General features: G+C 46.0%; 1 protein-coding gene across 3 annotated transcripts in view; it reads left to right on the forward strand.

The window, feature by feature from the left end:
- The first annotated feature begins 111 nt into the window (after nt 1-111).
- The window catches only part of sec16a (SEC16 homolog A, endoplasmic reticulum export factor), an 18169-nt gene continuing 5038 nt past the window's right edge, over nt 112-13242 (forward strand). For 2 of the 3 annotated variants that reach the window (XM_030767131.1, XM_030767129.1), the window contains exons 1-19: nt 112-205; nt 2475-5412; nt 6768-6901; nt 6992-7074; nt 7183-7324; nt 7680-7869; nt 8317-8488; nt 9089-9231; nt 9493-9554; nt 9707-9845; nt 10175-10414; nt 10735-10832; nt 10971-11052; nt 11179-11296; nt 11432-11543; nt 11723-11828; nt 12430-12570; nt 12777-12890; nt 13085-13242. The exon at nt 13085-13242 is cut by the window's right edge and continues 32 nt beyond it. In XM_030767131.1, the coding sequence (XP_030622991.1) occupies nt 2536-5412; nt 6768-6901; nt 6992-7074; nt 7183-7324; nt 7680-7869; nt 8317-8488; nt 9089-9231; nt 9493-9554; nt 9707-9845; nt 10175-10414; nt 10735-10832; nt 10971-11052; nt 11179-11296; nt 11432-11543; nt 11723-11828; nt 12430-12570; nt 12777-12890; nt 13085-13242 (5111 nt within the window). In that variant the 5' untranslated portion in view covers nt 112-205; nt 2475-2535. Of the gene's footprint in view, nt 206-2474; nt 5413-6767; nt 6902-6991; nt 7075-7182; nt 7325-7679; nt 7870-8316; nt 8489-9088; nt 9232-9492; nt 9555-9706; nt 9846-10174; nt 10415-10734; nt 10833-10970; nt 11053-11178; nt 11297-11431; nt 11544-11722; nt 11829-12429; nt 12571-12776; nt 12891-13084 lie in introns of those variants that run through there. The other variant, XM_030767130.1, reaches the window with a different exon arrangement.

Below are 13242 nucleotides of genomic sequence, written 5' to 3' on the forward strand. Positions count from 1 at the left end.
ATCTGATCGCCAAAGTGAAATCGAATGTTCCAAAGTGACGCAACGGTACCATTGGTGCTTGACGTCACAGGTACACGTCGCCTAGCAGGATGTGCTTGGGGAAGATGGCGACCGAGTGTCAGTCCCACTGCCCTACACTTTTGTAAGAATTCACACTAGAATCTAGTTTCATATCAACTTTTTGGCTTGTCATTTGGAGAAAACGGTAAGATACATTTTCATAGTTTTTATAACGCTGTTAGGTGTTTTTGAACAAACACGAAAAACCTGTATAAACTAATCCTGTAACCAACAAACTAGGAATGCTAGCGCTAGCAGTCAGTCGGTTAGCTCAGAGAGCAGCCTGGTTGATTGTAACGGGAGTTAGTCGCACAGTCACCAGCTATATCTCAGTGGGGAAATAAAACGGTTTTGTCCAGATTTGTACTCTCCGTTCTGATTTGCACTTGACACACTGTAACGATGTAACCTGTCACGACCCTGTGACGAGTCAGAACGGTTAATAATCTACTTTGGCTTGTTGTTTGTCTTCAGATTCTGTGTTGTTGGACTGTTGCTCTTTGCCTTACACTCACTAACACCTTATATTATAATCTGTCAGGCGACGGCAGGAATTTAATTTGTCAGTTGCTTCTGGATGCTGCAGCTGCACGTCTGTTGCCTTACACGTCTTCAGTTACGGGTTGGCTAAGGTTACATGTGAGGTTGGTCTGGCATGCTAACTAGCTGAACAGACAACAAGGCTAACTGTTCGGTATATCAGTATATCTGTAAATGCAGGCAATGTCGGAAAATCGAAGTGAGTTCTGTAGATTAGACTACACAGCTATATCATTTTCGCTTCGGAGTGACAGTACCGTGAATAAATACTACAATGAGTTGGCTAATTTTCCATTCTTAGCCATGCTCTGGAATAACTGGAAGTTGGAAAGCAATCCGGTAAACTAAGCTAGTTTAAAACCACCATCGTCTGTGACATCAGCAGCTCAAACACCACAATCCAACACCAAGTGAAGAGACTAGCTACATCTGTCCGCTCTGCGGCCTGACGGATAATCCCCTTTAACACTGATAACATAGCCATCTCAGTGAAACCGTAGAAACCAGTATGTATGATTCCGACGTGTCCTAACCAAATATTATACGACTGTGCACTTCATCTGTGTGGCTAGATGTCCGCATATGACCTGCAGTACAGTCAAGACCGGCAGCATCCCAGCGTGTTTGTGGTCTTTAAAAAAGAACAAGGGTTAAACCGTCGATTGCTCTTTTGAATCCTCACCGCCATCCGACGTTGTTTCCAGACAATGAAACCCGACAGATCTCTCAGTACTGGCGGTGTCATTTTAAAAACGTTTACTTGTATATCCAAACCTATATTAGAAAATTCAAATGAACATCTACACGTGGTGGAGTGCACCCACTGTTTTGACCCACCAATTCTGCTATAAAGTTCAGTGATGTAACATTATCAGCATCTTTCTTGACTGAGCGAGTGACAGAGCGCTATCATATTTCAACCTGCCAGTGTATCGTGTCAGGGTCATATTCTGCGTTGTTTAGTGGGGAGTTGTAGGATTCGGAATATGAGTACGCACATGAGGCAGTCTTGCATTTTGCGCGTTGTCTGATGCCCAACCACGAAAAGAAAGATTTTTTCTGCGCAAATCCCCCGTTAATCTCCACTGGAATTCTAGTTTTCCCCGTCTCCAGTAGAGAGTGGAAGTCCTAGACCTATTGCGTATGTGTACATATATACGCCTAGAGTCGAGAGAGACGTTTTTTGGGCTTTCTTAGAATATCACGTAACATGGGAGTGGCTGCAGTGTGTGTATTTGTGTATCTGTTTGAACGGATGCGTACAGGATTCTGTTATAGTGTTGTTTAAATAATGGGGTGTGTGTATAATCTATGGGCCATAGAAATAAATGTGTGCTTTATGCTTTCCCTGTCCGAGATATGGGATTAATGTGGATACTGTCAAAGCCAGCCTTACACTGATTTTTTTTGCATTGTTTTAGACTGCAGGATTTGAATTTCCTCTCCTATTTGATTTTAAACATCAATTTACACTTAATTTCTGTTTTATTCTTTTTTGTAGGAATTACATATTATTTTAGCTAAAGTCATCAAAAGTACCCTCTTTTTTTCTTTTCTTTTTTTTATTTAATGCTTAAGTCATCAGTCTCAGATTTGAACATGATTCTGATCTCAGATCAGATTTTCTAGGGAGACACCTGTCCAGATATTGTAGATCTTTATAACTATAATGCAGTCATTTAGCCTCCATGTGTTTCAGCATTTGTCTTTGAAATATTATAATTGTGCTTAAGACACTCTTAAGCATAAACCCATTCAAACCATGTCGAGAGATTAGGAATATACTGTGAGGAGCACAAATCTGACCAAGTCTGAACATTTCTTTGTTGTGTGTGGGAGGGTGTGTTTTATTCTGTTTTGTGTTGTCTTCTCAGGTACTGTGTTCTCACAGACTCTCTGTGTTTGAACTCTGGCTGTGCGTATTGAAGAGCAGAGATGCAGCCCCCGCCCCGAATGGCCCCTCCAGGAGCCTCTGGGCCCCCTCCATCATCCACTGCGGGCCCCAATGCTTTCAGGAGAAACAGACCCTATAAACATGGAGTTGCTGCTGCCATGGCAACACCTGCCTCTCTCACCCAGCCCATGACTGACCCCTTTGCCTTTGGGAGACAGGCTCCACCTCCTGTGTCAATGGGTGCCCAAGCCCCGCCTCCGAACAGCAATCCCCATTTTATGCAAGCCCTTCCTACTCCTATGGGGTCTGTCCAGACTGCACCAGGTGCACAGGCACTCCCTCCTGGTCCCCCACCTTCTTCCTCCTTTGCCCCAAATCCTGACACCTCACATCCTTCCCTGGGCCCAAACCCCAACTCCACTGAGTCACACTACTTTAACTCAAGAGAGCCACTGCCCTACATATCACAGTTGCCTAACCCCATTCCTTCTGTCAGCACCAGCCAGTCGCAGCCTTCCCTTGCAGCTCCACCTCCTCAAAGCCAAAGTACTGGGCCCTTACAGCTACAGACCGTGCCTCCTGCACCTTCGCATTGGGTGTCTGATCATGGGAGCCGCCCACCATCTGTTCAGAACTATTTCCAACCAACCAGTGATCCCCCACCTCAAACTTTCATGCCCTCTGCCCAATCACAGGCCCCTCCTCCCGCCCCATCCCCACATCCTCCAGTTCCGCAGAACCAGAGCCAATCAGCTCCATCAAATTTCAGTGGGCCGCCTGTATCCCAGCAACATAACTCTCACTTCTCTGCCCAGAATTATTTCAGTCAGGTTGGGGGAGGTCCTCAGGAATTGTGGTTTAACCAGACCCCTCAAGACCCAGCCCAACAGGGATTCCCCATTCCGTATGCCCCCGCTGCCAGTGACCCTGGAACCGTCTCCACGTTCTTCCGAGGAAATGATGTGGAGAATGAGGAGACGCTGTCTGGGGAGGGGCACGTTAATGGGGTGGCTCACCTTCCCCACAAAGGTGCTGAAGCTCCCATAGCGTATCTGAAGGATGGTGGGGCCAGCCAAGCAGTTACAGGCCAGTGTGATTCGGTGGAGAACCTAGAGTGCATCCCAAACCAAGAGGTGCTGCCCAGTGAACCGCAAAGCCATAGCTATGAGGCAGGACCCAATCTGGAGATGCCTGACTCTGCTCCTCGCACCACCCGCTCTGCAAGCGTATCATCCAGTTACAGCAATGTGAGTCACAGTAGTGGCCCCGTTCCCCATGGTGGCGGGCATGTGCCTCGGCGGCAGCAGGGTGTTGTGGGAACGTTTATCCAGCAGGAAAGTCCTCGACCCCCAGACCCACCCACCACACACCCTGCCACCTCCACAGGATATTTTGAGCAAATTGACTCCACCCCTGCTCCAGAAGCTAGTCCAACCTTCCCCACCCCAAGCCCGCCTAAACCAGTGGGTGTGTTTCAGGCGAGCGCTAACTCCTCTTTTGAACCCGTACGTTCACATAGTGTGGGGGTAAAACCAGCCGAGGTTGACCGTGCACGCATGGTCATGGAAAGGACCGGGGCCAACCCAGTGCCTGGTAACCTCGAACAACCGCCAGATAACATGGAGACAATCTTTCACACAGGAGGCGCAGAGCGCAGACCCTCATCCCGAACCCAGGGTGTACAGCGGCCCTGCGAAAGCCCCGCCACCACACTCTGGGCACCGAGTGATGCTGCCAGTCTAGGAGCTAACATCCTATTGGCTCCCGCTGCACCGCCTCTTGCACTTGCCCCGCCTCGGCAACCTAGCGCAGAGGTCATCCAACCCCCAGAAGATAGCCCACTTGACCTGCAGCCGGCCAGGCAGTACCAACGCCCACCTTCAGAGAACCTAGAAAACCCGCCAGACTCTACCACCCAGGCAAGTCTGGGTTATGCCTCCCTTTTGGTGGCCACACCTCCAGTTGAGGCTCTTAACCAGCCTGTCCTGATTGCCCCACCTTCCTCCAATTACAGTGTAATTTCTCCGCAGTGTCCTGCTCAAACATCCAGTCAAATCAGTCCAAAAGACACATCTCCACCCGGTTGCCTGCCTCCCCCTGTGGCAAATTCAGTGCCGCAGGTTCCTCCAGCTACCAATCAGCCACCTCTTTTCCCACAGACACCAATGAGCTTTCAGCCTCCTTGTAATCAGAACCCACTGAACCTGGCACGTGAGAGCAAGGAGGCCCCAAATCCTGCCCCTTTGACCCACCCAACTCTCTCCAGAGCCCAGTCACTGAGAGGGGAGGGCCAGGGCAGCTCTCCTTCTAATTCTCAAGATTCTGCTTCTGCTACCAATCAGAAACAATCCTCAAATTATGAGCTGCTTGATTTTTCTATGCACCATCCACAGAGCACAAATCAGCCGTCTAGTTCGCCCCTCTCTCAGTCAGCCCTTCCTCCTTCTGTGGCTGTCAATAACACGCCTGGCTTCTACCTGCAGGTGACCAAAGACACGCAGCAGAGTGGGCGGACAGACAGCGAACCCCCACAGCAAACAACGTCTGACCCTGCGCGCCCCCCTAGCAATCAACCAAGCAACACCCCTCCCAGCGCTGACCACCCTACCAACCCACCTTCATCACAATATGCTCCTCCTCCTCCTCCTCAAGCCACATCCATTCCACAGGGAGCCCCTCCCCCTGGACAACACCCCTCTTACCCCCAGCAACCTTTGAGTTCAGCCCCTGCAGGTCCTCAAGAGCCCCCACGACCCTCCTCTGCCCTTGGCGCTCAGCAAGCATATCCCCCTCCTCCTGTCCCCACACCAGGGTACGGTGGCTATTACCCTGGAGGATACCCAGAATACCCAGACAGAAGAGCCCCCTACCCACCTCACTACCCACCAGTGGACCCCAGAGCACAGACCTATTACCAGGTACGGTTCTCACACCTTTTTTTTATATGTCATTCTATAATTGTTCTCTGTACACTACACAGAATGTCTTTGACTGAGTTAACATCAGTTAACACCCAGTGTTTGGGCTGTCTTGCTCTATATTACTGTTTTGCCACAGGACTCCACTAACACATTAACACTCAACTTCACTGTTTTACCTCATCTCTCTGCTTTACGTTGCATGACTTGCATGTTTTAGTGCTGTGTTTATTAAAGTACTCAATATCAACACTTTACACCAGGCAGCCCTGCATATGCATTCAAACAAAACAGCTTGGTAATGGACCTGAAGTTTGTTAAGTATTGCGAATTAGGACTGGACGATGTGTCGTATTTTCAATCATCATTGTGACATGAATTCCAATGGTAGGCATGTCACAAGGGGCTGCAGTAACCAAATAGCTGAGATTCATAAAGCTAGAAAGTTGCGGGAGTGTGGAATAGCCCTACTCTTGGATTACTCACTCAGATATTTAGGGTGCATACACTTGGGTGCTCAGTGACGTAATAAGATTAGGATCAGCAGAGAGCTGCAAAGAAAAAACAGAAGCCACGTAAATCATTTAAGCAACAAACTGCTGAAATGAAGAAACAACCTGAAGAAACAAGCAAGGCCGCAAATACAAGTCGAGCAACAGCAGAAGATTTGATAATGAAAAGGGAAAGTATGTCCGTCATCTGGTGATATTGTGGTTATAAAAAAAGATATACCCAAAGTATAAAGATGGCTGAAATTTGCTAATGGAACCCCTGGCATACAAACCACTGTACATATTTTTTTTACCCCAATCTGCATCACATTGTTGTGCTAATGGTTTCAATTCCTTCTAGTTTTGGTTCGAAAACCAGATGACTTTCATTGAGACACATACAAACATCTTTAAATTACAAATGCATGGAATTAAAACTACGCACACAATTCAAACTGAAAGGAAAACTACAAGGAAGTTTCACTATCTTTGACAAACAGACCAACAGGACCAAAAACATAGCAGTTATTACATCTAAACAGAGAAGCTGATAATGAGAAAAGAAACTATCTTAGTTTTGTTTTAATGGATTTATTCCACTGTTTTTTTTACTCCTAAACATGTCCACTCATAATTATAGTTTCATTCCCTAATTTTGGACATGACTCAGTGATGATTAAGATTAAAAGCTGTCCTCTCTGTCTGAAACCTCTGAAATGTTCACCACTGCTTTACCACATGACTCGGGTCAAAAATCTACACCTATACTATAAAGCTTCAAAAACATTAGAGTCACTGATTAATGTCTCACTAACACATTATTACCTCACCGTGACAGTTCCAATGTTGCTGTGTTTCATTTAGGAGGACCCATATCGAAGAGCAGACCCCCGATACGGAAGGTTTGAGGGTCAGAACCCCGCCTACCGGGATGCTGAACGACAGCCTGACCGACCCAGCTCTAGAGCCAGCCAGTACTCAGACCGACCCAGCTCCAGGTCAGAGAGCAAGTGTTAAACATGTCTCTTAGTGCTCCTCCAAAAAAAAAAAAAGTCTGGTCTTTAATTCGCTGTTTTTCTTTCTTTTAGACAAGGGTATTCAGAGGACTACGCCAGGGCAAGCCGCAGTGCCTACGATGACTACTATGCAGATTACTATAAAAACTATGGAGGTAAAGTCTAAATCAGCATATTAGCCCTTTAAAAATAACTTATACTCTTCCCTGACTGTAAGTAACATTGTGTTGTCTGTGTGCATGTATTTGTTTATGTGGGTGTAGACCGGAGCAGATGGTATGATCCTAATGCGGCATATGACCCACGTTACCGTGGTTACTATGACCAGTCCTACAACTGGTATAACTACGACGCAGAGGCCTACCGGAGAGGAGACCCTTATTACAGTCAGCAATACTCCAGCAGGTACATACAAACACACCGAGCTATAGGAGAGGAGGCTTATTACAGACGACAACACAAGATATACACACATGCATACATATGTACACACAGTCGCACACACCTACAGAAGGTAAGAAGCGTTATTTACCTGTGGAAATGCTCACTCTCCAAGCAAAGACTCATACTTCAATCCTACCACAGATTTTCACACCGACGTGTAATATGTGTACATTCGCCTGCACATATAAGCATCCAAGTGTTTATCACCTGTGCATGAGGGGAAAAAAACTGAATCAAATGATCATGTGTCAGATCTTTTTTTGGTCCTCCTGAATATCTGGTTTCCGTTTTAACACTGGCCATGCTGCGTTGGCAGGAGGGAGGGCTACGACGACCCCTGGCGATATTACCCTGGATATGACTCAAGTTTCGATGATGATTATCGACGCCAGCGAGATCCGTACGGAGACGACTTCGACCGGCGCAGTGTACACAGCGAACGGTCCAATCACAGCCTTCACAGCTCACACAGTCGACGTAGCAGCTTCAGCTCCCGCTCACAACAGGTGTGTCTGTCTGTCTGTCTGTCTTTTGGTTTCTAATGTTTCCCTGTGTTCATCACCAGTACATGCCTTTTTATGTGTCTAAGCATTGAAATTTGCCTTGCAGTTTTTTAAGAGGGAAAATTTGATCCTGTAAAAATTGGCTGAATACTGGGCAAGTCTCAGTATTTTCGCATGTTCATACACATGATACCTTAAGATTTTCAAGGCTAGAGACAAAGTGTGGGTCTATCTTTACAGAGGAACATGAGAGCACCGTACAGGGACAGGTGAAATCTTTGACAACTGTGAAATTTAAAACAGTGGTCTCCCACCATTCACCTGTGCCACAATTTACTGCTCAGACTCCTGTCAATTGTTGCCCCTAGGCATATTTTGAAATTTGTTTCTGTGGAGGAGTTGTGTGTGTATGTGTGTGGGTTTAATAGTTTACCCCGTTCTGCCCTGCAGAGTCAGGTGTACCGTAGTCAGACTGACCTGGTGACAGCAGGATATGATACCACAGGGACGACTTTACCTGTCGATTATTCCTACAGTCAGTATCCCCAGGCACAGGATACACACAACTACAGTCAGCTGCCGTATCCTTCAGCAGATACAACGTGGACCAGCCCAGAGCAACGTAAATATTTCTCACTCCTACATACAGTTACACACACGCATGTAACAGTCAACTATCATACACTTCCATACATACCCTCTAGACCAGCCCAAAAACATTGTTGATACACATACACTCACACGTAAATATGCACAATCAAAGTAGGTTTCACCAGCTAAAGGACACACAAACCCACAGTCAGCTTACATATGCCACTACAAACGACTCCTGGACTAGTAGCATGAATGCATACATTTGCCCTTGTGTTCATGCAGTAATCTATAGACCTCACACAAACAGACTGTGGTGGCATGAAGGCTGGCAGGCCACTTCACCCTTTAGAAAAGTTGTCTGAAATTCAGTTGTTTTAAATCAAAGCCTGTATTATTTTCTGTAATTCCTTTTATTTCCTCTACTTAGTCAGCATATTTGTGTGCTTAATGTCCAAATGAACTGTAGTGTGTGGAGTCATATCGAGTCATATAGTTAAGTTGGAATAATGCATAAACAGTAGAACTAGCTGATCTCTTCGTTCAGAAGATGCCTCATTTAATTCAAAAAATGATTCCATACTTCCTCCTCTCTTTCTCCTCTCATTCCTCTTTTCTCTCTCTTTTTCAGCTCCTCCAAGGCCTGTGACACCAGAGAAGTTTTCTGTTCCTCATCGCTGTGCACGGTTTGGTCCTGCTGGTCAGCTCATACTGGTCCAGCCCAATCTGCCATCAGCTGGCCAACCAGCGCTGGTGGAACTCCACAGCCTCGAGGTAACCATGCCTTCACCGCAACACTCTGATCACTTGTCATTGGCTGACAAGTCTCCAGCCTTTACTGTGTGGGGTCGAGGTAGATTTTAGAGGGCTGGGATTGATGAGACTTTGATGAATGTGATTATAGAGGTTGGTTTGATCCAGGCTTTGGTTCTGTTTGGATTTATTTCTGCCTGGATGTGTTTAGGCTTGTTATTTTATTTGGTTTGTTAGGCGGAGATGCTTTGCTATACTAAATTGGATTTGTTGTGATTTCAGACGATAATGCAGGATTCTCCTGAGCAGAGCGAGTTGCGATCATTCCCTGGACCACTCGTCAAGTAAGACATTTACGCTAACGCACCCAGTTTGAATTGAGCAGTATTCTTTCACTTTCATTCACTCAGAATATGCATATATACAGACTCAGATGTATATACATACTTCAGACCTTTTAATGCTCATCTGTGGGTGTATGTATCTATGTGTTTAGGGAGGAAACACACAAGGTGGACGTTATTAAGTTTGCCCAGAACAAAGCCCAGGAGTGTATGCGAAATGACGACCTCATTGACAAGGACTCAGCCTACCTCATCTGGGAATTTATAGTGCTGCTCTGTCGACAGAACGGGGTGAGTGTGTTTGTCTTCTGATCTGATGTTGTATATGTGAGCATCTTAGCTTAGTTAGTAATGAATAGATATGTGATTTTATTCATTTGTACTAGAGTTGCACGATTTAGTTAAAAAAAAAATCATTTGGCGTTTGTTTAAATAGAATTTAAACAAACGCAATTGGATTTTGGACTGCAATATGATAAACACTCAAATTAACATCTCATCTCACGGCTTAGCTATCAAGTTGTTATCGAGGCTAAAAGTACATAAAACACCTCATTTGTACATTAAGTTTATTTTTTTAATGTTTTTCCTTGTGACCCTTTTTGTCCTGTTTCTCTTAGACGGTGGTTGGTACAGACATTGCTGACCTGTTGCTAAGAGAGCATCGCTCTGTGTGGTTGCCGGGGAAATCGCCCAATGAGGCGAACCTTATCGACTTTAACAACGAGGCGTTGGAGCAGCCGGAGGAGGCGGAGTCAGGGCCGCTGTCCCTCCTATCAGACACTTTTATGGTCGTCCCGGAGAACGTCGGTAAAGAAACCGAACGCTTCCGCGAACTGCTGCTGTTTGGCCGCAAGAAGGCAAGAGCAAAACACCCCGCCAAATACTCGACATGGGGGCTCTCACTGATTTATACACAGTTCATATGTTAGCAAGTTAATAATTGGTTGGTTTTAGGAATGTACAATTTATAGATTAGCTGTTTTAATTTGAGTAATGAACTTCTCGTCCCTCTGAAGTCACACTCCTCGCCGTGTCTCGGTGCAGTAGACGTAAAGCTGACTGAGCTGTCATGCTAACAATACACACCCTCACCCGGGACAATAGGAAAGAATGTAGTCAAGCAGTTACGGTCGAAAACTTGATCTTGAGCTGTGTGGGGTTTTTTGTTTATCTTTAGGATGCACTGGAGTCTGCTATGAAGAATGGGCTTTGGGGCCACGCCCTGCTGCTAGCGAGTAAGATGGATAGCAGAACACATGCACGTGTCATGACCAGGTAATACACGTACTTTATACACACATACTGGAATGGAGTACTGGGCTTAAAACTATGTTGAGTAGCAAACTGATTTTAAAGAGTACTCATTTAACTCTTGGAGAATTGCTTGGTAATGTTTCATGTTGTGTGTATTAGGTTTGCCAACAGTCTACCCATCAACGACCCTCTGCAGACAGTGTACCAGCTCATGTCCGGCAGGATGCCTGCAGCTGCCACGGTGAGTGTAGCATATGCGTAGACTATACACCCCTACATACAACTACATGCAAGTCCTTACAGTCGTAATGCACTATGTCCCTGTTTCTGTGAGAAATCTCCATTTTCACTCTTTTTCCTCGTCCAGTGTTGTGGGGATGAGAAGTGGGGTGACTGGCGCCCCCATCTGGCTATGGTGCTGTCCAACCTCACACACGCTCTGGACCTGGACACACGCACTATTACCACCATGGGAGATACTTTAGGTAAACATACACACCAAAGCTATATACGCACATATTCTACAACCATGGGAGGCAAGGTCACTGAGGCTAAATGTCGCGCTGTTTGAGAGTATGTTGCTCATGTAATGGTGTGTGTGTGTGTGTGTGTATTTGCAGCCTCTAAAGGACTCATGGATGCAGCTCACTTCTGTTACCTGATGGCTCAAGTGGGTTTGGGTGTTTATACCAAAAAGAGCACCAAGATGGTCCTCATCGGATCCAACCACAGGTACTTAGACTCCCTCACATCTCTCAAATGCGTCCATACACGTGTCCAACACAGGCACCTATACACCCGTACACCCCTACGTACAAGCACGTACACAACAGAATTATCTTAACTATTCATTTAGTAAAGCACATGTCTCTCCCTCCCTCTCTCTCTCTCTCTCTCTCTCTCTCTCTCAGTTTGCCGTTCATGAGATTCTGTTCGTGCGAGGCAATTCAGCGTACGGAAGCTTACGAGTACGCCCAGTCTCTGGGTTCACAGCCTCTCTTACTGCCAAATTTCCAGGTAAATCATTTTCAACCCTATGAACCTCAAAACCTTACAACATAACCCAAAATTTGTGTTTATATTTTAATACCTCAAAGCATAACCTCAGTCTGCGAATCCACCAGCAGTCCTACCCTAATCTTCCTGAAGAATTTTAGAAGCCCAAACCCATAACTCAGAACCCACAGCACTAAATTTTATAAGCAGCTTAGTCTGTCAAACTCGTTCAGAAAGGTTGCAGCTGCATATCCTGAAATGCTGCTAGTTTACATATGAAAGTTTTTCTTTGCAAGGCCAGTCTTTGTCCTGTAACATAGGATCAATGGCTTTGGACAAAAAAAAAAGCCTTTGAGATACTGTGTAAACTACTGAGTGCCTGACTCCTCCAAATGCCTGAGAAAATAATCTCTGCTCCGTGTTATGTTACATCCGTTAATATCATATCCTGATTGATTTGTGCGTATCATACCTGTCCGTCTGTGCGCTCTGGGCTCTTCTGTTAAGCATTCAGATTCGTCTGAACTGAAAATAGTTTGAGCTTTTAAATCAAATTCAGATTTACACATGCCTGAGCATACATTGAGTATATAATGGAGGTGACAACCTTTGCCCTCTGCAGGTGTTTAAATTCATCTATGCATGTCGTCTGGCGGAGGCTGGGCTTTGCGCTCAGGCCTACCATTACTGTGAGGTCATCTCCCGATCACTGCTCTCCTTACCAGAGTACCACTCACCTGTGTTCATCAGTCAGCTCATACAGGTATACACACACACACACACACACACACACACACACACAATACCACTCATGTCTGTTTAGTAGCCAACCAGTACAGGTGTACACACACTATCTGTGTGCTGATCTGTGTCTCTCTCACCCATCTCTCTTCCCTTTCTCTCTTTCTCTCCCTCTCTTGTGTTGACTGCTGATGTCTGATCCCTGCCTGTGCTCTGGGTGTGATTCAGATGTCTGAGCGGTTAAGGTTTTTTGACCCTCAGCTGAAGGAGAAGCCAGAGCAGGAGCTCTTTCTGGAGCCGGACTGGATGCTGCGTCTCAGACAACTCAATCGGCAAATCAGGGTGAGAGAGAGAGTGTGTGTGTGTGTAAGAGAGACAACTTTGTCTGATAGATATCTGATCTCAGGTGTGTGTGTGTGTCTGTGTGTGTGCTCTAATTTATGTGTTCTCTCTCCCCGTTCATTTTTGTCTGTTTTAAGTATGTCTTTGTTCTCCGAAATGTATTTGTTTATATTCATGCCTGTGTATGCTTTTAGGATGGTGTGATCTCATTCAGTGGGGACAGAGGAACTCCTCAGCCATTTCCCTGCAGCTCCCCCAGCTCAGAGGAGCAATCCAGCCATCCTGACTCCTCAGCTATGACCTCTGACCCCATGAACCCCCTTATGACCTCTCTGATGCCCCAGCCAGGACC

Source organism: Chanos chanos, chromosome 3 (genome assembly GCF_902362185.1).
Source record: "Chanos chanos chromosome 3, fChaCha1.1, whole genome shotgun sequence".
Taxonomy (NCBI): domain Eukaryota; kingdom Metazoa; phylum Chordata; class Actinopteri; order Gonorynchiformes; family Chanidae; genus Chanos; species Chanos chanos.